Source organism: Dendrobates tinctorius, unplaced genomic scaffold, assembly GCF_039654945.1.
Source record: "Dendrobates tinctorius isolate UK_male_01 unplaced genomic scaffold, ASM3965494v1 ptg000203l, whole genome shotgun sequence".
Taxonomy (NCBI): domain Eukaryota; kingdom Metazoa; phylum Chordata; class Amphibia; order Anura; family Dendrobatidae; genus Dendrobates; species Dendrobates tinctorius.
In genome coordinates this window covers 16,833,606-16,861,396 of record NW_027361870.1, presented here as the reverse complement: position 1 = coordinate 16,861,396, position 27,791 = coordinate 16,833,606, and the positions used below count along the sequence as shown (strand labels likewise).

Here is a 27,791-nt window from a genome sequence, read left to right as displayed (position 1 = left end):
CCGCCCCCTTCTTGTATCTCTGCTACAGGTTTCCTGTTTCCCGGGGGCGGATACCATCTCATGTCTGCGGTGCTGTCATGGGGAAGGGAAAAAATCAGTCCGATTTTGATCCAGAAAAGTATTACGAGTGCCGTCATGTGATTACAATGCAATTTTTCTCAACTGATCTGCATGCGATTCGTTTTTAACATCATCTTTTACATACTGTAATATCTATGTAATTTAAAGTTAGTTTTCTAGCTAATAAAGCAATGTTGTATGCAGATATAGATAGATCATTAGATAGAGACAGAGAGAGAGATAGATGGCTGTCAGATATTTAATAGGCATCGTGGAGCTTATCCAGCAGCTTTTTAGGAACAAATGTATTTTTAATAACCAGCTAAGGGAAAGCATACAGCTTTGAGCTAGTCTTATTAGTCTGGTAAGGCACCAATATCCATGGAGCTTCCCAGTTTATTACTATCAGCTCATAGCTGTCTGCTTAGTCTTTACTGGTTATTAAAAAGGTGGACCCTAAAAAAATTTACGTGGGATCACCCCCTATTTTTAATAACCATCAAAGACTAAACAGCAGTGGGCTGATCATAATAGGCTGTGAAGGTCCATGGATAATGGCCACTTCCCAGCCTAATAAGACCAACCCTCAGCCACCCCAGAAATGGCACATCCATTAGATGCCCCAATTCTGGCACTTAGCCTCTGTTCTTCCCGATTTCCCTGGTGCATTGGCAATCTGGGTAATGGATTTGGGGTTGATGTCAGCTGATATTAATCCTAGTGGATAGTAATGGAGAGGCGTGTACTAGACTTGTCCATTACGAACGCCATAGTAAAAAGAAAAAACACACAAACAAAAGTCCATTATTTGTGAAAATCACTTCCCGACCATTTACCTCTGTTACTTATTTGTTATCCCCAAAAAAAGTAATCCACAGTGTCCTCTGTAATCCATATGGAGGGAGGTCCAATGATGATCCCTATCTGCTTCATTCAGTGTATGAATCCCCATTCAGAAAAAATAAAATGTAAAACCAATATGAAAATAAAAACATTAACCACACGGTTGCAGAAGAACAGTTTATGGTGGCAACCTATGGATAAGCTACAGCAACAGAAGACCACTCCATGGTGCACACTTGTCAGTTAAGGCCACGTGTAATGACAAAAAAAATTTTTTTTTATGAAACAATGTGCAATGGAGGAACTTTTATGGGTTATTTAAGAATAAGTATTGCTTTTTTTTGTTTTTTAAAAAAAGTTCCCCCTTTCATTCAAATGAAATAAGGCAAAAATTGTATTTTTCTGCCAAAAAAGGACATGCAATTTTGCATTATTATCTTTTATGTTGACAATAGGAGGGCAGATTCCTCGTCCAGATAGACCTTTTTGCTTTTACACTGTTGCTGGAATTTCTAGAAGACATTTTCTGAATGCACTTCTTGATCGTAAAACTTGAAGCTTTGCACTGAAAATGAAAAGATAATACTAAGTTCCAAAATATTTTAAAATATTCCAGAATGTTCTAGATGTGAATAAAATACCACTTTTTGTTACAACTTAGAAACATATTTTCTTTAAAGATTAAAATTAAAAGACGAAAAATCTTTTGAAAAAGAGGGGGAACTTTTTTGAATATTTTACAAATTTGATGATACTAATGTCATTTGAATGCAATTGTTCCTCCAATGTAAGGGGTTTCATTTTCGTTTTGCAAAATTTTTAATCATTGCACAGTGATATCGCTGGCGAGATCGCTGATTTTGTGACACATCAGCGATCTCTCCAGCGATATCGCTATGTGTGACATCCAGCAGCGACCGCCCCCCCCCCCGCTGGGTATCGCTGATCGTGCTGGATCGTCCTGGAATGCCTGCGTGTGGCAGCGGGAGCCAGCGATCAGCGACGCTGCACGCTGGTATCCAACGTAAACATCGGGTTTCTAAGAGCTGCGCAGCTCTTAGAAACCCGATGTTTACGTTGGATACCAGCTTGCTCGCTGGTCCTGATTGCTGGAGGGGCTGTCTAACATGTCCCAGCGATCCCATCCATGTCGGATCGTTGATGGGATCGCTGGGACATCGTTATGTGTAACGGGCCTTTAGGAACAACTGCATGTGTCATGTTTAATTGGGCTCTGTATCTGTGGAGGTAGATCTCCATAATCATAGAGTCTGTAGCCGGGTAGGTTTTTCTCTGGAAGAGAGAAAATATAGTTAGAAGACCGTCTGGGGATTATGCGAAAAAATAGACTAGTTTGGAGTCACCTCTAGCCAGCTTTTACTGCTGCCGGTGGAGTAGGTTGACCTGTCAGTCATCTGGAGAAACACTAGGATCTTCCACCTATATCATGCAGCTAGGCTCTCATTAAAGGTGGTGTCGACCACTAGGACAACCCGTTCTTAAACTAAATGTTCTGCCCCGATAAAATAATAAAGCCTATACTCCCTTCTCATGCCGGTGCAGTTCTAGCGGTGTCGGCACTCGCTCACCCTGGGGTTGTGATGCCGTGTTGTGACACATGATGCCCAATCAGTGCTGGCGTCACCGTCCCCACCTTCGCACAAACTGAGCATGAAGAGGGAGTGAGAGATCAGCTGCAGCTCATCCCAGACTACTTCTTCATGTTCATCTTGTCCAAAGGCAGAGACAGTGACGCCAGCACTGATTGGGCATCATGTGTCACAACACCACATCACAGCCCTGGGGAGAGTGAGTGCCGACACCGCTAGAACTGCACCGGCATGAGAGGTGAGTATTTTATTGGGGCTGAACATTTAGGTTAAGAGGGGGTTGTCCTTGTAGTAAGCAATCCCTTTAATATCTCCCGTGGTTTAGTCAGCATGAATCAAGTGACAGGTTCCCTTTAATATAATTTGCTTTCCTCAGCTCATAAAATGGTGAACGTCTTCATTCCTCAATGGATATTTTTAGGTAATTCAACTTTCCCCCCCCCCCCCCCCCCCTAATTACTGAAATTGCGTGCTTGTTTAGGCTCCACTTTAAAGTGAGCTTTTATCCTGGGCATACAGCTCATTACATCTTGTGTGTATTGCTGCCTCCGCATTCATAGGATCGTGCACGCTCCTACACTGAATGATGATAGACTAACACACTAGCAATGTATCGAAGATATACATAATATAATATACATCTTTCCTGTAGCAATGTATCGGTATTTCAGAGAGGGAAGCGGATAATGGAAATGGGTTTTCTCAGCCCAGGTCTGTGGATTAACCTGTAATTTATAGATTAACAATATGGTGGATCTTGTAAACATACAGCGTTGCTAGAAACAGACTGATATCCCGTGACTGCACCAAGACAAACAGAAGCAGCTGACTTTAAGCTTCACATGCATCTCTGCTTTCACTATGACATTGGATGTATTACTTCTCTCTGTGTTTATGTGGGGGTTTTTTTTTTTCGATGCTGTAACATATTTTTCCCACGCTATTGTGGTTGTATCCATTTATAGAAAATGTCAGCGATACATACATGAAAAATCTGAGACTGTAAAGTCTACCTGCATTACCTAATGTCAGACTACATTGGGTCGAGCACTCGAGCAGGGACCTCTGCCTATGATCTATGACCTTTTTCTGGATGGACAGAACCCACTTAAATAATTCCAGATGAGTAATATTTGGTGTTTCAGTTATAGGGAGACTTTTCTTTTTTAGCCCAGAGCTCCATATCATACTTGCCGTTAGGGCATGTGCATATGGCTGTTTTTCTCGGAAGAATGCTATCTGTGATTTTCATTAGAGATGAGCAAGTATATTCGTTAGGATTCGGTACTCGGCGAGTAATGCGGTACTCGAATTCTAGAGAGTAAATTTCACTACTCGCCTCCCAATATTCGGATCTCCCACCCAGCATGCGTTAGCCAATCACAGTAAAGCCACCACCTTCTTTGTTGTGGCATTACTGTGATTGGCTGGCCACGCAGCGTCATAGTCTATGAGTCATAGCCTATGACTATTTGTGTGCGGAGAATGTGTGCGGGGGTCTGTGAGGCTGTGTGTGTGCGGAGAATGTGTGCATGTGTGTGCTGTGTCTGTGCGGGGCTGTGTTGGGCTCTGCGGGCTGTGCCGGCCTCTGCCGGGGCTGTGCGGGGCTCTGCTGGTTCTGCGGGCATCGTCCGATGGGACTACTTGTCCCATCCGGCTATGCCTGCTACAATGACAGAATTAGCGGATGATGGGAAAGTAGTATTCCCATCATCCAGCTAAAGTGAATGTAGAAAAAAAAAAAAAAAGACATACAGAACATACAACATATAGTAGATACACAACAGAGTACATACCGCACACACCTATTTCCCCAAAGCCCTCGTCTCCTGCAAATATTAAAATAATAAACCAACCTATACTCACCTTTCCAACGCAGTCCCTCTTTAAAAACGAGTGTCCCACGACGATCTCCCATGGAGAGCTGCCACATCACCTGATGCGACCGCTCTCCAGGGGCTCCAATGACACTGACCGGAGATAACCCTTCGACAGTGTATCATTGGAGTTCACTTTACGGCAGCACTGCTGCGTGAGAAAATTCTCACGCTGTAGTGCTGCCGTAAGTCACAGGTGAACTCCTGTGACCTCCCGGCGGAAGATTATCTCCATCATTGTACCGCTGGAGCCCCTGGAGAGCAGTCGCATCAGCTGATGTGGCAGCTCTCCACGGGAGATCGTCGTGGGACACTCATTAATGGATTACGGTGGAAAGGTGAGTATAGGTTGGTTTATTATTTTAATATTATTTGCAGGTGACAAGGGCTTCGGGGAATTAGGTGTGTGCAGTATGTACTCTGTTATGTGTTGTATGTTATGTGTATGTACTGTATGTTATATGTTGTATGTTCTGTAGGTCTTTTTTTTTTTAAATTCACCACATTAGCCGGATTGTGGGAATACTACTTTCCCATCATCCGCTAATGCTGTCGCTGTAGCAGGTATAGCCGGATGGGACAAGTAGTCCCATCAGACGATGCCAGCAGAGCCTGAGACAGGCAGAGGCTGACACAGCCCCGCACAGTATCGGCAGTGCCCCGCACAGTATCGGCAGTGCCCCGCACAGCACCGGCAGTGTCCCGCACAGGCCCAGCAGTGCCCCGCACAGGCCCGGCACCGGCAGAGGCCCGCACAGCACTGGCAGAGCCCCACAGAGGCGGGCACAGCACCGGCAGAGCCCCGCACAGGTCCCGTACACACACACACACAGCCCCACAGATCCCCGTGCACACACAGTCTCCGCCCACACTCTCTCTGCCCATTACTGGCATTTCCCATAGACTTACATTGGACTCGCTAATCGTTACGAATACCCGAGTATTAGGACTTACTCGTAACGAGTACAGCGAGTCCGAGTATTTCACTACTCGCTCATCCCTTGTTTTCATACCTGTGATAATATATGGGGATGTGCACATCTCCAGTTTTGATCCCAGAGACAAGTGGTTCGATTTAAAAATCAGAGATGACTGATTTTGATACGAGTGTCGGCTCAAAATTGGCAATGCAAGTCTTTGGGTCCCTGAAACAAATTGGACCACACTCTGATGGCAACATCTTATTTTATTTCTGCTGTTCTTGAGTATTCTGCTGAGAGTATATGTCCCCGATGCAGGCCCGAGGAAGAGCATGGTATCATGGTGCTGTCTGCACCTTTCCCCAGTTGCTCTGCATGTTGGAATACAATAATGCTGGAGTTTTTTATATGGTGAGCGCTCTGTTCTTCCCTGTTGGGTGGCTTGCCGAGTGGTGCTAAGAGCCTGCAGCAGTACAGTAAAAATTAATTCAGACATATGAACGTATGTAACTCTTCCTGTTTGCCAGTCAATGCTTTGTCGGATCTATGCCTGTTACATGTAGTGCCGATACACATACATTCTCTGCGGACTTCATTGCAAGGTTCAATTATAATTCACACCAATAATAACAGTTCAGTGTAACAAGCCAAGAACAGGGGCTGCTTTTTGGCTCAGAGCATGGCTCTATCTGTGGATTACAGCTGACTTTCTCTTTGATGCTCTAGGAAGGAAGCGAGTTTGTTTTCATACTGTCTAGAGTAACAGCTGAAGTGAGAACGTCAGCAACATGAAACAGACAGTGGTGGATCTGTGCTGATGACTATACAGTGTCTCTTGGCTTGGGAGATCATCTAATAATGGCGCTGTGTAATTCTGCGCTGTGTAACTGTCATTTGAATTACAGAAGACCATTCAGCCACAGCAATTATTACCCCCCAAAATGGGAATGTCCTGTGTAGAAAGTCTCAAATACCTGATTGATTATTCTGAATTGGGATGGGGGTACTTTTTTTGGCTAAAGAGATTGGCTAAAAACAGTAAGGGTACCGTTACACTTAGCAATGCACCAGCGATCCCGACAACGATATAGATCGCTGGTGCATCGCTAAGTGGTTGCTAGTGAGCTGCCAAACAGGCAGATCTCACCAGCGACATAGCAGCGGTCGGCGGTCATTACTTACCTGTCAGACGTGGCGATCCTGACGTCCTCCCGCCCGCGTCCACGCGTCGCTCGTCGGCGCCACAGGAAGCCCAGCAGGAAGCGCCCGATGAGAAATGGTCCAGGACGTTCTCGCGCGATCAGCGATAATCACCGGGGGAGCCGGTCGGAGGTAAGTATCACATGTAGAGATATCGCTAGCAATATCGCTGCTGCGTCACAAAATCAGTGACGTTACAGTGATATTGCTAGCGATATCGCTATGTGTAACGGGCCCTTGACTCTCGCTGTAGGACCCAACACTATCATACATTAAAAAAAACATTTCATTGTCTCCAATGAGCAGCATGCAATTATCTATTTTCCCTACGATGGCGCTGCAGAAAAATAAAAGATTTTTGCAAGGTAACAAATCTAAAACTATTTTCCCTGGGGTGGGTGGGTGCAAGGTAACAAATCTAAAATTATTTATTTTCCCTGGTGTGGGTGGCGCTGCAGAAAAATGAAACACTTGCAGCAAGGTGTACATCTACAGAATGGGAGGAATAGAACTAAGCAACAGCACGTATGAAAAAGACTTGGGGATACTAATAGATCACAGACTGCACATGAGTCAACAGTGTGGTGCAGCAGCAAAAAAAGGCAAATAGAGTTCTAGGATGTATTAAGAGAAGCATAGAGTCTAGATCATGTGAAGTCGTTATCCCCCTCTACTCCTCCTTGGTCAGGCCTCATCTGGAATACTGTGTCCAGTTCTGGACAACACATTTTAAAAAAGACATTGAAAAACTTGAGCAAGTTCAGAGAAGAACTACCAGGATGGAGCAAGCTCAGTGAAGAGCTACCAGGATGGTGAACAGAGTGCAAAGTATATCCTACAAGGAACAGTTAAAGGATCTGGGAATGTTTAGCATGCAAAAAAGAAGGCAAAGAGGAGACTTAATAACTAAAGGGATGTCACAGTGTAGAAGGATCATCTTAGGATTAGATATTAGAAAACACTTTTTGACAGTGAGGGTGATCAATGAGTGGAACAGGTTTCCATGAGAGGTGGTGAGTTCTCCTTCAATGGAAGTCTTCAGACAGAGTCTAGACAGACATTGGCCTGAGATGGTTAGTATATCTTGCATGGAGCAGGGGGTTGGACCAGATGACCCCAAAGGTCCCTTCCAACTCTAACATTCTATGATTCTTTGATTCACTCACAGTTGTTAGTTGATCTCTGGGGGTCCAAGCAGCAGGACATCCTGTATCTTATCATTGAAAGATTGGTTTAATCCCTTCCCGACATAGGACTTGCTATTAAGTCATATGTTGATTACAGATGTGGGCAGCAGCCACATAAACAGATCCACTCCACATACAGCAGATGCCAACTGTTACTCAGCCAGCACCTACTGTTAACAGCAGTGACCGGAGCTGCTGTTAGGATCATGGAAGCTATTGATACTCCAGTGGTCTATTAGTAGTGATGTTGTCCAACTAAAGGGGTTCTCAACAGGTGGGGTTTTATTTTCTTAGCTCGAGTTGGGACTAAGACTCGAGAGCTTTGATCAAGTTGGGCACCAGAGTGCAAAACTGAGTTTTAATTATATTGACTAATTTTAGGAGTCCTCAAACCTTCTGACATGGTAAATGGAGTGCACCTATAGGCACAGGTCTACTTCCAGTAGCTGGCCAATTGCTATTATTGTACCTTGAGACCTAATTTTTTATGACATGTTCCCACATAATGTAATTGCCTTTATTAGATGTTCAAACAACATTCCCAGACTATCCCTCTACCACTATAAAGCTATATAAATATATATTTTAATAAATGCTTTTATTGCAGCTATTATTAAGTGAAACACTGATCCTTCTTGGTTTAATGGGAAGCAAGTCTATTTCTGCTCAAGCCTGGTGAATCATGCTTGGAGTAAAGAAAAAAACACAAAGCAGCAGGGGGAGACTTATTGCATTTTCTTCCATTGAGTGATTTCCTTCCAAGTCTTCATGACACTTTGAACTCTGCAATTCTCATGAAGTCAGGGAAAGCAGAAGAAAAATAAACCATGGACACCACCTCCTTGGTTAGCCTACAGTGACTGTGTAACCTATGGGAAGCCATCTTGTGAATGGCCTGGCCTAATATTTAGAGGTTCTCTCTACATCACAGAGGATTATTTAATATTTATAACTTTGTGATCAGTAGTTCATACCATCCAAACCATCTGTTCACAGCATTGTTTCGGCATTCTGGCTACTCATCAGTATCGATCAAGGTACTGGTTGACTGAATGAGAGCCCGTAGATGCAGCTCAGGGAGGGATAATTGATCTTTTTATAGGTACTCTAATCAATATGGGGACTTATTTTCAAGCCAATGCTTCATGGAAACTAAAGAAAAAACAAAACAAAAATGATGATCATACCACCCAAACCCCAATATACCTGCAAGTTCACTAGAGTTGAGTTAAAATATCCACAGTAGCCTGGTCAACTGACCACATTAGTAGTCTATGGCTTCCAGACCAGAGACCTATGAGTTTCTTACTAGCGGCAATTATCTTCTGCACCATAATACCATCCCAGGACCTACTCATCAGAAGAGGCATCAAGAATGCCAATAGATAGTAGTAGGTTTGCAGGACTCTGGTTGGGTGGATATCGACTGCTGATGTGGCCGCAAGACGTGTGACTCTTTACTCACCTCTAAAATTGACTATTCTGTGTGGTCAATGCCAATGAAGACTGGGTCAAGGCTCAATATTGAGCCAAAACATGGATGCAACAATTTTGTTAGAATTTTCATTGTTAACTCATAGTTTTGTTTTGTCTTTATTAAAGGGAACCTGGTACATTTATAAACTCTCTTTACCTACAACTATAGGGGTAATCCGCAAATAGAGTTTATTTCCTGCCTGGCCAGCTTACTGAAGCAGTGGCCACAGGGAGAAAATGAAGCTTTATTTTCCCTGCAGCTGCTCGCTTCCAGTCATATGGGCAGTATAGAGAATGATTACAGTCACCGCTCACTACACAATGAGCGTGCTGTAATCACTTCCAGTCACTTTTTTTGACCACCTGCTCTGCAGCGTGTGTGCGCACACAGGCTATCAATCCATGTGTGAGGGAATTATTACAGGCGCGCTCACTGTGTAATTAGTGGTGACTGTAACGGCTCTTGCCCAGATGACTGGAAGCGAGCAGCTGCAGGGAGAATAAAGCTTCATTTTCTCCCTGTAGCTACTGCTCCAGTAAGCTGGCTAAACAGGATTTAAGCACCATTATCCTGCAGATTAGCCCTGTAGCTGCTGGTAAGTCAAGTTCCCTTTAAATAACCAGTATTATGCAATAATGCAACTGACACGTCTGCATGTACCAATGGCCATACTTCCATATGAACTCCTTACGTAGATGTCATATCAACGCTAAAACCATAATACAGATTCATATTTAATATTTTTGTTATCTATTTTATGGTTTGTATATGCAATTTGGGTAAAAATATGTAAGAAAATACTGAGAAATATAGTGGTCAGCGCTAAGAACACCTATATTTAATGTCCTATTTAGTTCTGTACATTTGTGGTTGGTAAGAATGGTAAAAGTGATCCGTAACCTGAATGATACTTATAGGAAAATATACTGTCGTGTGTAACTATGGTGTCATTTTAAACACATAGAGAAACTTCATGATAATTTGTTTACTACTGATTTTTTTTTTATTCTTGAGAATACAATTTTTTTGGTCAGTTTCAAAACTTCAGAGGATTATATATGATGTGAATTGAGCTCAGGTGACGGCATTCAGGAATGCATCTTGACATACTTAAGAAAAATTATATTTTAACACCTGAAGCATAAGGAAGTATACAATGTCTCTGGTTTGGGTCACAGGTGATAAATCCAGCTCTCACATTACTTTCATTCTTTTTAGTTAAATCTTAATTAGATAAATATGCCTTTTACATTTATCTTTCCATCTCCTCAGTATAATGTAGACCCTTAAGGGGGTTTTTACACATAGCGATATCGCTATGAGTGATACTTACCTCTGACCGCTCCCCCGCTGTCCATCGCTGATCGCGTGAGAATGACCGGCTCCATTTCTCATCGTCCGCTTCCTGCTGTGACGACAAGTGACGCGTGGAGGCGGGCGGGAGGACGTCAGGATCACTGTGTGTGAAAGGTGAGTATCGTGCGCTGCGTCGCTGCTGCATCGCTGTGAGATCTTTCTGTATGAAAGCTCACTAGCGATCATTTAGCGATGCACCAGCGATCCTGACCGGGTCGGATCGCTGGTGCATCGCTAAATGTAAAGGGGCCTTTATTCCAGTGGTGTAAGTTACTGGGCTACTTACTGCAGTTTTGATAATCACTTTTATAAGCAAATTATCACTAGAGGACTAGTAAACAAGCTGCCATGTAGTCCTCCATATTCATGAGCTTTGTGTAACCCCCGCCCCCATTACAGATTGGCAGCTTTCTGTATATACAGAAAGCTGCCAATCAGTAATGTGGGTGGGGTTATATTGGGCTCAACATTCAGAGAACTGGTAGTAAGCAGCTCAGTAAGTGATTCATGCCTGGAATCAGGGTTTTCGGCACCTACATCATGTTACTCTCAAATGAGGTAGCAAATATATGATGACAGATTCCCTTTAAATATATGGGGGCCTTATTAGCATCTTTCTCTTTTTTCCTAAAAGTTGCAGCTTGTCAAAAATATTATTCCATGTACTCACTTGTTCTTCTAGTGGCAGGTTCTTCCGGAGGTGGCCGATTAGAGATGACCGAATCGGAACTGTGAAGTTCAGTGTTTGTAACGTCCATTGCTGAACTCCAAACAATGACTTCTCCCGGAAGTCCATTTTAGTGTTCAAAGTTTATGGAGAGGAGAGAGAGAGACACCTAACCCTTATTAACACTTACCATTTTACTGTACCAAAGTTCAGCTTCCCATCGACTTCTATGGGGTTCGGGTAGAGTTCTGGTACCCAAACTGAACTTTGGACAAAAGGTCGGTTGAACTCAAACAGCCACAGATCAGCTCCTCCCTGTGGATGATCATCTGCATTGAGTTTTTATCTTTTCTCCCCAATTACATGGCTTCTCCTCTTGATACTCATTTCTTCTCAAACTTCAGAAACACAAAGGTTAATTGGCCCTGACGTGTCTAATATAGGAAAATAATTAGAACAGGTAGCAAGAAGACACAGCACAAAGCATAAGAATCCACATCCTAGATACATATTCTTGAACAAACATGAGGAACGCTTCTAGGTTTTTCATCCTTTACCAGGCTTTGCCCAACCTAACTCATAAGCATTACCCGACATTAACGATCTCTTTACATATCAATGTATTCCTTCGCCCTTGCTGGCGGCTGGCTACCATACATGAAGCACATGCTCATATACAACACTCAAGCATTGTAGCGCCTTTATGATATTGACATTTCCAAACAATGTCGCCCAACCCTGTGTAAAAGTAATATGATCAAATAACCAAAACACTTCCTTATGATCACTAGGAAATTTAACTCTTTCCTGTGTTGGAGGCCTCTAAAAAACTTCACCCTTTTCAATTTTCCACTTAAAGGGGTTGTCAACCATTTGTAAAAACCCCTCTTATAAATACTGTATTCTCCAATGTGATGTAAAAATAAAATTCTCACTAACGTCAGCACCTTATCTCGCCTGATGTTATGCCATGTGAGCGCTGCAGCCAATCGATGGCCGCTAGGTCGATACTTCCCTTTGAAGACCAGGCACTGACATTGTTGGAACAGCAGCAGTGTAGAAATCAAGTATCCATTATTTTTATTTTACATTGGGGAGTACAGTGTTTAAGAAGGGGGTTGTCTGAGTAGTGGACAACCCCTTGAAAATCTATAAAATGAAATTTTCGTTATCAGTCTTTACTTTTTTTCACAAACAGATGCGCCATTCAAAGGGTATCTGATCTCATAGAAATGTCCAGGAGTTATCGATAGTCTTCAGGACTGTACAAGTAAATCCAGCAATACCAAAGTTACCATCAAGCAAAATCTGGTTAATACTACCAGTTTTGAGGTATTTCAGACATGGTTTGTGATAATTTAGAGATGGTGGGAGACAAGACCGCAGAAACAGCAGATATTTCTCGGTGTGACATTATCGATCCCTCTCAAATTTAGGCAATTCTACTTCGCCATGGTCCATTTATGCCGATCGATTATCGTGAACAAGTATTCCCAAGAACGATTGTTTCTAGATATTTTTGCGTTGTAATCAGGCTGCAGATCACCCTACAAATACCGATTGGTGGTCCTTAAAGGGGTTGTCCGGGCTTTTCACAATCTCAGTACATATCTGTGCTGCAGAATGGTGACAATAAGTAATTTACCTTCTGTCACCAGTTTGCAGGGTTTTCTAGATATCACTCTCTTGCTTCTGAGCAGAACGTCCAAGGGGGGTTGTGTTCTGGCATTGAAATGAGAACTGGTTGTTTCCTCTACTCTACTAAAAACCTGCCCTCTATAGCAACAACCCCACCCTCCATAGCAACAGGCCCTCCCCGACCACATGAACAAGCCCTCCTCACACAGTAACAAATCCTCCCCCTCTAGCAGCCTCAGTGCAGAGAGCAGAACCACCCAGCTGCTCCTCCTCCAGACACACACTGAACAGTGATCTATGGAAAGTGAAACTCTAGTGAGGAGGGAAAATTGTCCTGTATTCTGGGCCACTCCATGATTACAATACATAACTCATTATCCCTTCCCTCACTGTCCCAGGCTGCTGGCAGCAGTGAGAACAGACTGTGTGATGGCCAGTGATGGGGGTCTGCAGCTTCTAATCTGCACAGAGGATGGCAGTCACTGATGTAATCTGTTCTGTGACAAAGCCTCTGCAGTTTAGTGCAGTTGAGCGAGGGTTTTAATTTTTTTCTCTCCTGATCAAGAGGTCCTGCAATCTGAAGGCGAAAAAAAAAAAAAAATTTCAGACATGTGAAGAACCATAAACAGGTCCCCAACCTATGGCTCGTAGGCCTATAATGAGTGGCTCATGGCTGTGGGCCAGCTTGATGCAGCCAGCTATTAATAGAAGGGCTCCAGATGGCTGACTTTTGTAAGTAGCCAAAAACAGAAGAGCAGGTCTGGATGCCCATTTACTGTCCTAGGGGTAATCAGGTAATATTTTAAGCTGAGAATGGGTTGATACTTGCAGTTAAAGGGTTACTTGATGGATGTGAAGGTGTGGAGGAAGTGGTTGATGGGGGCAAGGTGGGAACCCTTAAGGCCCCTTTACATTTAGCGATGCACCAGTGATCCCGACCCGGTCAGGATCGCTGGTGCATCGCTAAATGGTCGCTAGTGAGCAGCCACACAGGCAGATCTCACAGCGATGTAGTGACGCAGCAGCGGTCGTTACCTTTCAGACGCGGCGATCCTGACGTCCGTCCGTTGCTCGTCGGCGCCAGCAGGAAGCGCCCGACGAGAAATGGAGCTGCGCGAGCAACGGCAGACAGTGGGGGAGCCGGTTGAAGGTAAGTATCACACATAGCGATATCGGTGACGCTTTAGCAATATCGCTATGTGTAAAGGCCCCTTTAGATGTAAGCATGCTGTCTGTGGAGTAAGGAGAGCACAATGTTTCGGTGTGACATCTGGGTGGAATTTTTTGCGGTCATTATACTGGTAAAGGGGGGGGATCTGGGTGTCATTACTCAGGGGGCTTTTGGTGTGGCTTATGGCCATTTGAAATGTAAAGTGCTGCGGAATATGTCGGCGCTATAAAAATAAAATTTATTATTATTATCTCTAAGGGTATGTGCACACATTGCAGATTTGCGTGCAGAATTTTCTGCACGGAATCCGCATCTCTTGGCAGAATCCGCAGGTCAAAATCTGTGAGATTTTTGAGTCTTTACTGCAGATTCTTTGTGGATTGGCATATGTTTTTACCCCTGCGGATTTCTATAATGGAATGGGTTTAAAAATGCATGCGGATGCGCAAAAAGAAATGTACATGCTGCTTAAAATAAACCGCTTCGGATTCTGTGCGGGATTTTCCGCAGCATGTGCACAGCATTTTTTTACCCCCATTGTACTGTAAATCACTTGCGTATCTGCGATTCCTCATGGAAAATCCGCCACGGATCAGCAGCAAGTCTGCAACGTGTGCACATACCCTAATGGCTGAAGGTGGCTCTAAAAGTAAAATAAATAATTTGGGAATCCCTGCTTTAGCTCTTGTACCCATGATGAATGTCTGAAAAACAGATCGCACTCAAACACGAAAAAGGGGATGCTTGAATGAGGTCTTATTGCTTTTGTACCTCACGCTTTCCTCTCCACCCATCGTCTTTTTGCAAATGACGCATCAATCTGAAAAAATATTAAATTTTTTACGTTAGAGGTGGTCAAAGTAGATTACCCAGAGCCTCTTGCTTCCATATTGAAATAGGAAAGATGGAGCCAATGGTGCCATTGCTGGTCTTGTGTTTGCCCAGCATTTAGACACCTGTCCTATTTTTTGTTTTTACAATAAGATGCATGTACAATATCTGCCAATGCCTGGCAAGCGGACGTTACCTACTTGGCATCTTTCAGCTCCCAATGCAAGAACCGCTCGATGACCCCTAAAGGCCAAGTGACATGAAATTCCTTATACGAGGATGAAACAGACTAAACAAAATATGGCAGCACAGAGGAAACCCTACCCGTCTCAAACTGGTATGCTGCCACTATGGACGTGCTCTTCTGTGCAGTCATTATTGGTAAAGAACATGTACTCCTTAGTCTAAAGACCCCCCGACCAGACGAGATAACAGATTTGTGGACAAAAAACATAAAATATCAGCCAAAACAAGAAAGAGCCGACCAGAAATCAAAGCGGCCTAAATTATAATCTAGAGTTCTAATTGGTAGTAAATATCCATGTAGCGCCTCACACAATGGATGCCACAGTTGTGTGCAGGTGGTAGGTGCTGGTGCATTTAATACATAATTGGAGTATAATTGACAGGTGATAACAAGCCGTGTAATGAACAAACATGAATTCCAATATCACAGGTTTTCATACAAAAAAAAATTTAATAAATATTACTTTCCAAAATTTGTAGCCTTGAACAACACATCAAAGAGGCAGGGTTTATATAACACTAATATCACAATACAGGGAATCTTCTGGATCTCTGCGGCCAATGATCAGGTTACAGAGTTTAACCTTTTGGTGTAGATGTATACAAAGTTTGTAGTGTAAAGGAGTTACACGTCCCGTTAGTAACACAGGGGGTCCACGTATGGAATGTTTTTTGGTCCGGACACACAGGCAACAAAATGGCATAGGGATAACAAAAAGTTTGTTTTTTTTCGGTGGGGAGGGGGTGATGGTAAAGTACAGATTTAACCTGTCAAACAAGGAATTATTTTGCATGGAGATAAGGAAATGAAAAAAAAATATATGACAAAGAACAAATGGACATTAGACATCAGGGTCAAGTTTTTGCCTTTTCAGTTTTTGCCTGGCCAGCGTGCCTAGTGTGCCATGACATCAAGGGGTTCTCTTTAAACAAAAAAAGAAAAAAAAAAAAAAAGACACCCATGTGCCTTATTGGAATGGAAGGCAATATGTTATGTGGAAAAGCAACAGCGATCACTGGTTTTCTACTGTTCAAGTATTCAAAATCTAGCTTAATGGAATACTCCGGAGTATCAGCAGATTACAAAATAAAAATTAAAAAAATATCTACAAAGTGGTTCTTTAGTTACAATTTCAAGGTGGAAGAAAACGGAAGAAAATCAAAAATGTACAAAAATACAAGATTGTGGAGCTTGGAACTTCAGACAATTTGATTTTATTTATTTTTTTATTTTTTCTTAAATGTGAACAGCTCTACATGGCTCCTCACACTGCCTTTTAGCAGAATATCTGCCAGTCACACATTTTTCCTTGTTTTTTCTTTTTTTTTTTTAATTTTTAATATCAAAGCCAAAAAGCAGCAAAAGTTTCTTTTCCCTAAACTCTACCTCTGAAAACGGTTTAATTCTCAACTTACAAAAAAACGTTTCTCTTATGTGATGCTTTATAAAGTTATTTAACATTTGACAAATGTACAAAAGAAAAAACAAACAAAAAAAAAAAAAAAAAAAAACAACACAACAACAGCATTGAGGCATGTGCGCCCTTCCTATTCATAAAAAATAAAACTATTTTTAGAACACCTTAAATTTTGGCATATACCGTAGTTAACATGTAACAAGAAAAATTTGGGAAGGGGGAAAAAAAAAAAAAAAAAAATAATGAAGCCACAAGCTTACAAAGCTATCAAAAACCTTCAACTCTAAACAAGTACATATAAATTAAAAAAAAAAAAAAAAAAGGGAATGATATTTAAGGCTCTTGATTATTAAGTTAATAAATCAAATATACACAGTGATTAATAAAAAAAAGGAAAATAAAAAATAAAAATATTTACAGGTCTATACAAAACTTCTACGTGACAATTCTTCATTTTACCAGCAACAGCTGACAGTCTCGCCCGCCGCCCTCCCAGATTCCCGACACAAAACACAATAAAAAAAATAAATAATAAACTTAAATTTCGATAGCTGCTGTGGTTCTGAGCTACAAAGGCACTTTCAAATACAGAACTAGTTGTACGTTACTATAAAAACCAAAATATACAAAATTAAAAATAAAAGGATATACAATAAATATAAAAAAAACAAAAAAAACTATTAACTTAAAGACTATTATTGTGGACACCAGTCAAAAATGTGGCGTGTTAAAAAAAAAAAAAAAAGACAAAACTAGCCAACTGCAAAGGCAATGCACGATCTCCTGGGATGTTTCAGCTTCGGCTGATTTTACATTAGGGCACTTTTCACTAGTTTTGCATAGATGTGAAATGCAGCACTTGGTATTCCAGCCAACCACAGCAACTATCTTTGCCAGTGTAAGCCAGCTTGTCAAAACTTAAATTAACATAGGGATTCTAAGTAAATAATAGCCTTAGACTCAAATATTACACAACAGTTTAAGAACTAGAGAGTCGCAAGCCCTTAACAGCAGACACCAGCTCTGCATGGCAGCGCCTCTGTCCGCTATACAATATACTCCATCCGATTTAGACTTTGTGCTGTTTCCAAGTCTCTGTTGTCCTGTTTATTTGTCCAGTTTGGCTGTTTTGTGGGAGTGCCATTAGGCGGCTTTTCATCTCTATCTACCAGAGTGTAGGCTGGCTGCTTCACGTATCGGCTCTTCTGCTGGTGTTTATCCATGTCGTCTTCCTCTACTTCGGAGTTGTGTGTCCTTATTTTGGCGTTGATTTTTTTGTTTTCGTAGTCTTTGATGGGAACGCTGATGGATGCATGCTTTTCTATGGGGTTCTTAATCTGGTTCAGTTGCTCTCGGACATTGTTGGTGGTGTTGTCGTCGGCAGCCGTGTGACTCTGGCCGCTTGGCTTCCTGCGTTTCCAGATGCACCAGTAGAAGGCTGTGATCAGGCAGCAAATCCAGGCCACCGTGAGAATGGAGCTCAGCAAAGGCACAAGGAAGTCTAGAGGGAGGATGAAGAGGGGGTTAGTATGTTGTTTCACGCAAAAAAGGAGAGGACTGCAGTTTTCTAGAAATTAATAAAGGGACTCTCAGCACAGAATGGCTGTTCAAACCAAGTACAGGCGCCCAGTGCTTCACGGCGCGGCCATTTATATACACCTTCCCACCTACTTGTTTTCCTTCAGTCTCCACACAGTCTTTGACAGCTCTGGCTTCATAGGAACACAGAACGGCAGAGACAGATGGAAACCAAGCAGGTAGGAAGGTGTATATAAAGGACTGTCCTCACCATGATGTGCAATGTACCTGTACTTTGTTTGAACAGTCAGTCCGTGCCAACAGACCTTCTAAAAAGGAATTCTGTCAGCACAAAATGATTGTTCAAACCAAGCACAGGCGCTCAGCGCACCATTACCATAGCCAAAACGGTCAGTGCATCTTCCCACCTACTTGGTTTCCAACTATTTCTGCACTTCTCTGGCTCCTGTAAAGCAAGAGCTGTCAGTCAAGGAAGAGAAGGTGGAGATAGATGGAAAACGAGGAAATGGGGAGGTGTAGTGAGCACTTGTGCCTGGTTTGAACAGTCGTTTTGTGCTGACAGACTTGCTTTAAAATACACCATCCAATAGGACGAGACCCTGTAAATTTGTGGCAACATGGGATTATGTGCACCCTTAAAGCTGTGGAAAATCCCCATCAGGGGAAAAAAAAAACCCCCACAACACTGCAGTGTCCGATGTAGAAATGCTGCCGATTTGTTGCACGTTACATTACAATTTCCTTTGTGGAAATATAAAGCAGCATGTGGATGAGGATGCACAATGCTGCTGCAGCCATGCACGTATGCCCCTTATGTACATACCCCGAAAGTCCTAGTAACTAGTACACCGAAGGGATTCAGTGTTTCAACACTACGCTATAAGTCAATAAAGGCTGTAGCATCAATCAGTATGTTCTATAGGGCAAGTATATCTACATAACTAAAGTGTGCCCAGCTACAATGATGCCCATTTTCAACATAAATCAGATTAGTAAGGTGACCCTACACTATGGCTGGGCTATATATGGCAGTCAAGTACTAGGATTCGTGGCTAAATGGAGGTATCACTAATAGTTGAGTGAATGTGCTCAGATAAGGTGTTATCCGAGCATGTTCGGATAACAGAGTGTCTTCGGCGTGCTTGAAAAATATGTTCCAGTCCCCGTGGCTGCATGTTAGGCAATCTCTGCATGTGTTGCGGCTGTGTAACAGCCACAAGACACATCCATGGGGACTGGAACATATTATTCGAGCACGCCGAAGTCACTCAGCTAGCACCTGAGCATGCCCGGCTAACACTCATGGGCAACTTCAAATTTTTAAACATTAGCCATGGGTACTGCAATTTTTGTTTTTTCCCCTTAGGGAAAAGCTGACATTACCTACAAATTACAGTAAAATCATGGCATTACCACATCTTTTGCCTCTTGTTATTTCACTTTGTAGTCTACCAAATGGATCACTTTGGATAATGACCTGTTCTTATGTCAGATTTATGTCTAGGTCAAAAATGGAGAGATAGCAGCTTGGACTGGCCTTTCTTCAACCAGCTGATTAAGCCGTTTGGGGGCATCCATAACCTTAGATACACAAGTAACCGCTGTAAAGCCTGGAATGTAATGGGTATATTCTCACCCGTTCTGTTTTTGGTATGCGTTTGCACTCGGACTTCTGCCACCGACGCGATAAATGTGTTGTTTCCGTCTCTTTTGCTTACGAGGTCGATGATCTTTTCCGTGATACTCTGGATGGTGCTTCTTCCATTTCTTGTTTCATCAGCAGACTGGAAGAAAACACAGAATTCGGTCACAAAAGGATCGTTGATTATTTTTCCTATATTATATAGAAAAGCATCTATGCAAAAACTACAGGAGCGTGTAATATCTCTCACACACACACACAGTTGTGTAAAACGCCATATGTCTTACTATAGCAACGTGGATCTCATTGTTTGCCAAAGGAGATGGCTCGCAGGTAACGTAGATTGAATATTTCGCTGAAGCATTCTTCAGGATGTTAAGATTCCTCAGTTCATTGCAAATGCTTTCTGTAGTGAGGCCCTGATAACACAAACACAACAGGCTAGTGACATTAGAAAGGGACAGTTTGTGGCACGGAAGTCTAATAACCAATATGTAAAAGCTCAACGTTTCATCACATGATTACCGACAGTGATCAAAATAGTAAAGTGATTGGATACAGACAGTGGACTTTTCCCTAAAGGGGTATTCTCATCTCCAAGATCCAATCCAAATTAGTAGTAGTTGTAATGCTATTACAAACTACTTCCAGTTATAAATGTAGTATAGTTATTCTGATTTGCCAGGTCTCTTTTCTCATGTGCAGGGCGTTGCAGTAGCTTAGGTATCCATGGTCACAACTAGAGTGACAAATAGCTAGTTACCAGTGGTCGTAACCATAGATACCCAAGCTTTTGCAAGACCTTGCACATGAGGAAAGAGACATAGCAAGTCAGAAGAACTATACATTTATAACTAACATTATTACACCTACTACATATTGGGATAGGATCTTGGAGATAGGAATACCCCTTTAACCATCTGGAAAGTACCATTATAGATTTTTTTTTTTACCAAAAGGGAATACAAGTATATAGGATGGCCTCACTCACCGGGGACATCAGCTCCTTGTTGAAGGTGAAAGTGATGTTCACACAGTTACTGTCCTGATAACTGGCATTGGAGTTACATTTTGTCTTCACCGGCGGCTGACCGGAGGGCCAACATTCCCCGGCTCCAGTACAGGGAGGGACAAAGCAGTGGTCGTCTTTGATGGGGACACAAGTTTGGCCAGTGGGACACTCACTATGACCTTTACTGTGCAAATCACAGCGCTGAGGGCCACACCATACCTACAAATTAAATCAAACATTAACGTACAGCAAGAAAAAAAATCATATATAATGAATAAAAAAAAAAAAAAAAAATAAATAATGGGTCCCTTCTATATGGAGACTGAAATTCTTTTTATCCTAATCTGATGCAGAAAGTCAAACAATCCTAATTTCCAATACAGTACTGCAATATAAATAGGGAATCGCACAAGGCTTGAAACAAAACACTTAAAAAGGGAAAGTGTCAGCAAGTTTGACCAGACTAAACAGTTTAGAAGAGTATGTAGCCCAGTAACAGATGAACTCAATAGTACCTTTATAATGTCCAGTTATTGCTGGAATCTTGAAAAACAGGATTTTTGGGTTGCTTACCGTAAAATCTGTTTCTCGGAGTCTTCATTGGGGGACACAGAGACCATGGGTGTATGCTGCTGCCACTAGGAGGCTGACACTATGCACAAAAAAAGGTTGGCTCCTCCTCCGCAGTGTACACCCTACCGACCGGCAGGAAGTTCCTCAGTTAGTGAGAAAGCAGTAGGAGAAGTAACAGAATAGATTGAAAACGGAACAGACAACTCAAACCAACCAACATAATAACAAGAGTTGTAGAACATGGGAGGGTGCTGTGTCCCCCAATGAAGGCTCCGAGAAACAGATTTTACGGTAAGCAACCCAAAAATCCTGTTTTCTCGTTCGCCTTATTGGGGGACACAGAGACCATGGGACGTCCCAAAGCAGTCCCTGGGGTGGGAAAAACAAACTTCCATCAGGCCAGCGGACTCACTACCGCAGCCTGCAGGATCCTTCTACCTAGGCTGGCATCTGCCGAAGCGTAGGTATGGACCTTGTAGAATTTTACAAACGTGTGAACCGATGACCAGGTTGCGGCTTCGTAAAGCTGCAGCGCGGAAGCTCTGTGACGTACCACCTAGGAGGCACCCACTGCCCGGGTAGAGTGCGCTCTAATTCCCGGAGGGACCACTCGTTGTTTGACCCGGTAGGCCTCCAAAATTGCCGATCTGATCCAGCGAGCAATAGTAGCTTTGGAGGCCGGGTGACCTTTCCGCGCCCCATCTGGAATGATGAAGAAAGAATCTGTCTTCCGCAAGAAGTCATCCTAGTTAGGTAGACATTCATCGCCCTGACCAAGTCCAGCTTGTTCAAGGACCGCTCCCGAGGGTGAGCTGGACCCGGACAAAAGGACGGGAGAACAATGTCCTCATTCAGGTGGAAAGTGGACACAATCTTAGGAAGGAAAGAGGGCGGAGGCCGCAGAACTACCTTGTCCTGGTAGAATACCAAGAGAGCGGCAAGAGAGGGCCGCCAATTCCGACGCACGCCGGATGGAGGTGATGGCTGCCAGAAAGGCTACTTTCCACGAAAGGAGAGAAAGGGAAACATCCCAGAGAGGTTTAAAGGAAGGACCTTGCAGAACCTCGAGAACCAGATTAAGATCCCATGGATCTACGGGCGCTCGGTACGGAGGAACCATGTGAGCCACACCTTGACGGAAGGTTTTAACCTGAGGACGGGAGCCGTCTTCCGAAATAAAGTGGACAGCGCCGACACTTGACCCTTTAAAGAGCTGAGGGCAAGACCTGCATCCAGCCCCGCTTGAAGGAATGCCAGGACAGAAGGGAGCGAAAAAACACATGGGCGGAATGTCATTGATCTCGCACCAAGTGAAATAGTTCTTCCAAGAACGGCAATAAATCTTGGAAGAAGATGGCTTCCTGGCTCAGATCATGGTATGAATAACTCGATCGGAAAATCCTGATGGTTGCAAAACCTCGGCCTCAACAGCCACGCCGTTAAATTGAGCGGCCGAGAATTGGGGTGGCAAATCGGACCTTGAGACAGCAGATCTGCTCAGTCTGGAAGCTTCCAGAGGGTGTCCGCGAGAAGGTTGGCGATGTCCGCGAACCAATCCCTACTGGGCCAATTCGGGACGAAGAGGAGGACTGAAATTCCTTCCGCCTTGATTTTCTTCAGCCGCCTGGGAAGAAGAGGCAGGGGAGGAAACCGGTAGGGGAGCTCGAACTGTGACCAAGGAATGGCCAGAGCATTGGCGCCCACCGCGAGAGGATCTCGAGCCCTGGATACAAACTGTGGAACTTTTCTGTTGAGGCGAGAAGCTAGCAGATCTACGTCCGGGGTTCCCCACGACGGCAAGTTGAAGAAATACTTCCGGATGTAGGGACCACTCTCCCGCCGCGAGATCCTCGCGGCTGAGAAATCGGCGGCCTTTGTCCACGCCGGGAATGTGTACCGCGGATATTGCCGGGACTGAAGCCTCCGCCCAATGAAGAATCTTGGACATTTCTGCCAGGGCTGAGACTCCCTGGCGTGTGACATATGCCACCACCATGGCATTGTCTGACTGAATCCGGATAGGCAGTCCCCTGAGAAGTCTCTCCCAGTGAACGAGAGACAGATAAATCGCTTGTATCTCGAGGACGTTGAATGGCAGGGCTGACTCCTGAGTTGACCAACGACCCTGAACAGTGTGATTGCGGAACACTGCCCCCCCAGCCGAGGAGGGTGGCATCCGTTGTCACAATCTGCCAGTGAAAGGGGAGGAATGACCGTCCTAGGGAGATGAGAGGAGACGTCAGCCACCAATTGAGGGACTGCTTGACATGGTTTGAAAGACGAAATGGGCGATCCAGGGAAAGGACAGACCTGTTCCACCGGGATAGGATGGCGAGTTGGAGAGGTCTGGAGTGAAAATGGGCAAAGGGGACCGCCTCTGTTGCCGCCACCATCTTTCCCAGGACTTTGATGGTCGTCCGGAGAGATGGAATTCTCATGAGCGGCCGCGATCGTACATCCCGTTGCAGGGAGCCAATTTTTTCTTGAGGGAGAAAAACCCTCGATCGACGAGTGTCGAACAATAGACCCAGAAACACAAGACGTTGTGTCGGGACAAGACAAGACTTGTTTTCGTTGATGAGCCACCCGAAATTGGTCAGGTAAGACTTTGGCGAGCTTGACGAAAGGATGGAGCTTTGATCAGAATGTCGTCGAGGTACGGAAAAAGAACGAGACCTCTGATTCTCCACCAGGCCATCAACGCCGCCATGATCTCTGTAAATGCTCTGGGTGCGGTGGCAAGACCGAACGGCAGTGCACAAAATTGATAATGTTCCTGGCGAATCGCAGGAATTTCTGATGCCCGGAGAATATGGGAACATGTAGATAGGCATCTTGAATGTCTATTGAACACATGAACTGCTGCGTCTCCATGGAAGCGATTAACCGAAGAAACTCCATTCGGAAATGACGCAGTCGGGCTCTCCTGTTGAGTAATTTGAGGTCGAAGATGGGGCGAACTGTCCCGCCTTTGTTCGGCACCACGAACAGGTTTGAAGAAAACCCTGTGAAACATTCTGATTCGGGAATGGGCACAATCACCCCGGAACTGAGGAGAGAGGCGATGGATGCAAGAACCCCGGAACTAAGGCTGGATCTTTTGGAGGACGGGACTCGAAGAAGCGTTCCCATGGACGAGAAATGAACTCTATCTTGTACCCTGAAGATACAAGCTCCCTGACCCAAGCGTCCTCTACTGAGGCCAGCCAGGTATCCCTGAAGAAACGGAGTCGACCTCCCAATTGGGAGGGACCCTCGGGAGTTCGTTGACAGTCATGCTGACGTGGACCGTCCAGATCTGGAGGGTCTGCCCTGGGAGGAGTGAGATCGCCAGGAGGGAGTGGGTCTGAAGGACACCGTCTTTCTATCCTGGCGTACCTGTGGTCTTTGTTGGTTAGAGAAGTTCTCTGCCGTATTGAAGCGGCGGTAAGCCCGAAAGGGCCGAAACTGACGCCTTGGCGGGGTTCTGCGAGGTTTGGACTGAGGGAGGAGAGAACTCGTGCCTCCAGTGGCGTCCTTAATAATCTGGTCCAGCTGGGACCCAAAGAGACGCGCTCCATGAATAGGCAGATTGGTAAGAGACTTTTTAGAAGACAAGTCCGCCTGCCAAGCCTTGAGCAAAATTGTACGTCGGATTGCCACAACGTTGCTTGACGCCTGAACAGTGCGAGACGCGGCATCCAAGGAAGCAGAAAGCAGATAATCCCCTGCATGGGAAATCTGGTTGGCCAGATCGGTCAATTGCTCTGGTTGGGCCTTATCTAGGATGCCCTTACGGAGATCCTCTGCCCAAGTGGCTATGGCCTTTGCCACCCAAGATGAGGCAAAGACTGGACATAGCGCCGCTGCAGCCGCCGCGAATGCTGACTTTGCCAAGGATTCTATAATTCTATCATTAGAATCCTTTAGTGACGCTACACCTGAAAGCGGGAGAACCGTGTTATTAGAAAGTCTGGACACGGGTGCGTCCACCGACAGGGAAGCAGACCAGTTGTCAGAGAGCTCTTTAGCCAACGGATACAGCACGCCGAGACGCTTCCCTCTTTGAAAACGCCTGGACGGATTTTTTCTTTCCCTGGCAAGGATCTTGCCAAACTCAGAGTGGAAGGCGAATACCCTGGATGGTGTTTGTGCCCGTCTGAACGAAACCTCCTGATCTGAGGATTTCGCAGGGGAGTCAGATATTTCGAAGGTGTGGTTAATCGCAGCAATGAGGTTCTGTACCGTAACCTTCATGTCCGCGTCCTGGTCAGAATCCAGCTCTAAAATCCCTTCAGAGGACATATCCGAGAACGCTTCACCTGACTCGGGTGAGGAGGCATGGGAGGGCGACTGCTGGGAAGGACTAGGTGCCGATGAGAGACCAGGAGAGGATTCCAGCCGTGGATCCTGCCTGGGCCTTTCGCGGCATCTGCTAGCTGGCTCAGATGGAACGTCTTGCGACCTGCTGGACCCTGCAGAAGTGTCCAGGGGCAACTTATCAAGAACGGCCAACTAGGGACTGAGACACCCTGGTGAGGTCTGCCACAGATTGTGAAAGGGACGAGGCCCAGCCAGGAATGGGGGGTTCGATTTCACGTGGGGCAGTAGATGGCTCCTGGACGGCATCCTGCTGAACGGGATTGCTGCAGTCCCTGCAGAGGGGAATTTGCGATTGCAAGAGGAGCATGCGGAAAAAAAAAAAAAAAAAAATCTGCGGAAGTGCTGGAGGGTTGGGGGACAGCAAGGCAGGGTAGGGTGTCAGTCTGCAGTTGCAGAACTACTCACAGTCCGGTGTCCCCGAAAGATGGCATCTGCTGTAGTCTCCGGCTGTCAGGCTGCAAAGATGGCGGCAGCCTGATGTGAGGAATCAAAAAGCGCGGTCTCTGTGTAAGAAGAAAGGCGGAGCTAGCCGCCTGCACCAGAGGGAAGAACCGCCTCCTCCCCCTTCCCAGCCACAAGACTAGAGAGGCGGTGGGAGGGCTTAGGAACGGGCGGGAGCGCAGCCGGCCTATGATAATGAACGGGGGGCGTGGCCGCGACGGGTGCAAAGGCCCAAACTGAAGCCGGGGACTAAATTTGAAACGGCGGCCGCCTGTCAGCACAGGGCGGCGCGGAAGAATTGCGACGCAGCCGCGTCCGTCCCTAAAGGAGACGCCGCCATAGCCCTGCTCCCAGACGCAACCCTCACAAGAATACCGGCGGTGGGGTGAAGAAGGCCCGCACCGCCGCCGGGGCCAAAAAGGGATGCGACGACCGTCGGACGGCGCGAGCAGTGCGAGAATCTGCGGCGCTACTTTGGCGCCGCTCCCGGGTCATCTTGTGGCTTTATGTTCCGGTGCTCCAATAAAGGTACCTTCTGTATCCCACGCTGTCTGCTCATCTTCTACATATTCGCGCCTCGTCCAACCGACAGGCCCTGGTGGGCGAGTGGGTGGGAGGCGGGGGGCAAGGACCATCTGTTTTCGCTGGCACGACACCTGTGCTCAGCCTGTGGTCCACCCGGAGAACTAAGAGGATACGGGGTGGCAGTACACGCCGTACTCATAGCCTCTTTGTGGGAGTACAGTTGTGACTCTTCACACTGTATCCCTCCTGGAACCTGAAAAGGAACGACGCACATCGAGGTAGATATGGGTCTAATGAAAGACCCGTGTCCACCTCCTACTGACACTAAGCTAAACTGAGGAACTTCCTGCCGGTCGGTAGGGTGTACACTGCGGAGGAGGAGCCAAACTTTTTTTGTGCATAGTGTCAGCCTCCTAGTGGCAGCAGCATACACCCATGGTCTCTGTGTCCCCCAATAAGGCGAACGAGAAAATCCACGTTTTTAGTGGTAAGCAAATGAGGTGTTAAGTGCAGTGGGTGGGGAATGCACTTAACACCCAATTTGCTTACAGCTAAAAATTTAGATTTCTCCAGATTAAGGCAATGAGTTGAAATGATAAAAGGAACCAATGAGTTCATCTCTCCCTGTGCTACATGCGCATACATAACCAGGTTAGGTGCTTGTGGGGTACAGGCCAAACTTACTACAAATTCCATTAAAGGTTCTTTTGCATGAGTTTTTGGGCAGTCCAACAATCCACAACATCTGATAATCAGGACAATCCATTGCCGACATCACATGTACCATATTATTACAGCAGCATGATCCGTCACTCACAAAGAGGTCTATAAAGTGGAGAATATATATTGATTTTACGCTTTAGATATTATAATAAGTGTGTGATGTAGAATATGGCGCGCACACACGATAAACCTAAGGGCTTATGCAAGGTCTATGTTCTGTCAAGCGAGGAAACATCTGAGCTCAAACGTAACGCATCATCTCCAAGGATAAAGAATCGAGTGCATGAAGACGAAGCATAGCATATCTTCAAAAAAGCCGGCCGTGTGTACAGCATGAACTGTGCGGCCCGTGATTGTGGGTGTATCAGTACGTGGCGAAGACAAGACGTTCAGATTTTGTTCAAAGAGTTTTTTTGTCCTGACTAATGCAGAACACGTTGTGCTATTAGTCTGTGTGAACAGCTCTCTGTCGT

General features: G+C 44.8%; 1 protein-coding gene across 2 annotated transcripts in view; it reads right to left on the bottom strand.

The window, feature by feature from the left end:
• Positions 1–15,514: 15,514 nt before the first annotated feature.
• The window catches only part of JAG1 (jagged canonical Notch ligand 1), a 51,352-nt gene continuing 39,075 nt past the window's right edge, over positions 15,515–27,791 (bottom strand). For both annotated transcript variants that reach the window (XM_073553830.1, XM_073553831.1), the window contains 4 exons: positions 20,674–20,913; positions 19,970–20,101; positions 19,677–19,824; positions 15,515–18,002 (listed from right to left, as the gene is read on the bottom strand). In XM_073553830.1, coding sequence (XP_073409931.1) covers positions 17,548–18,002; positions 19,677–19,824; positions 19,970–20,101; positions 20,674–20,913 — 975 coding nt within the window. In that variant the 3' untranslated portion in view covers positions 15,515–17,547. The remainder of the gene's footprint in view (positions 18,003–19,676; positions 19,825–19,969; positions 20,102–20,673; positions 20,914–27,791) is intronic.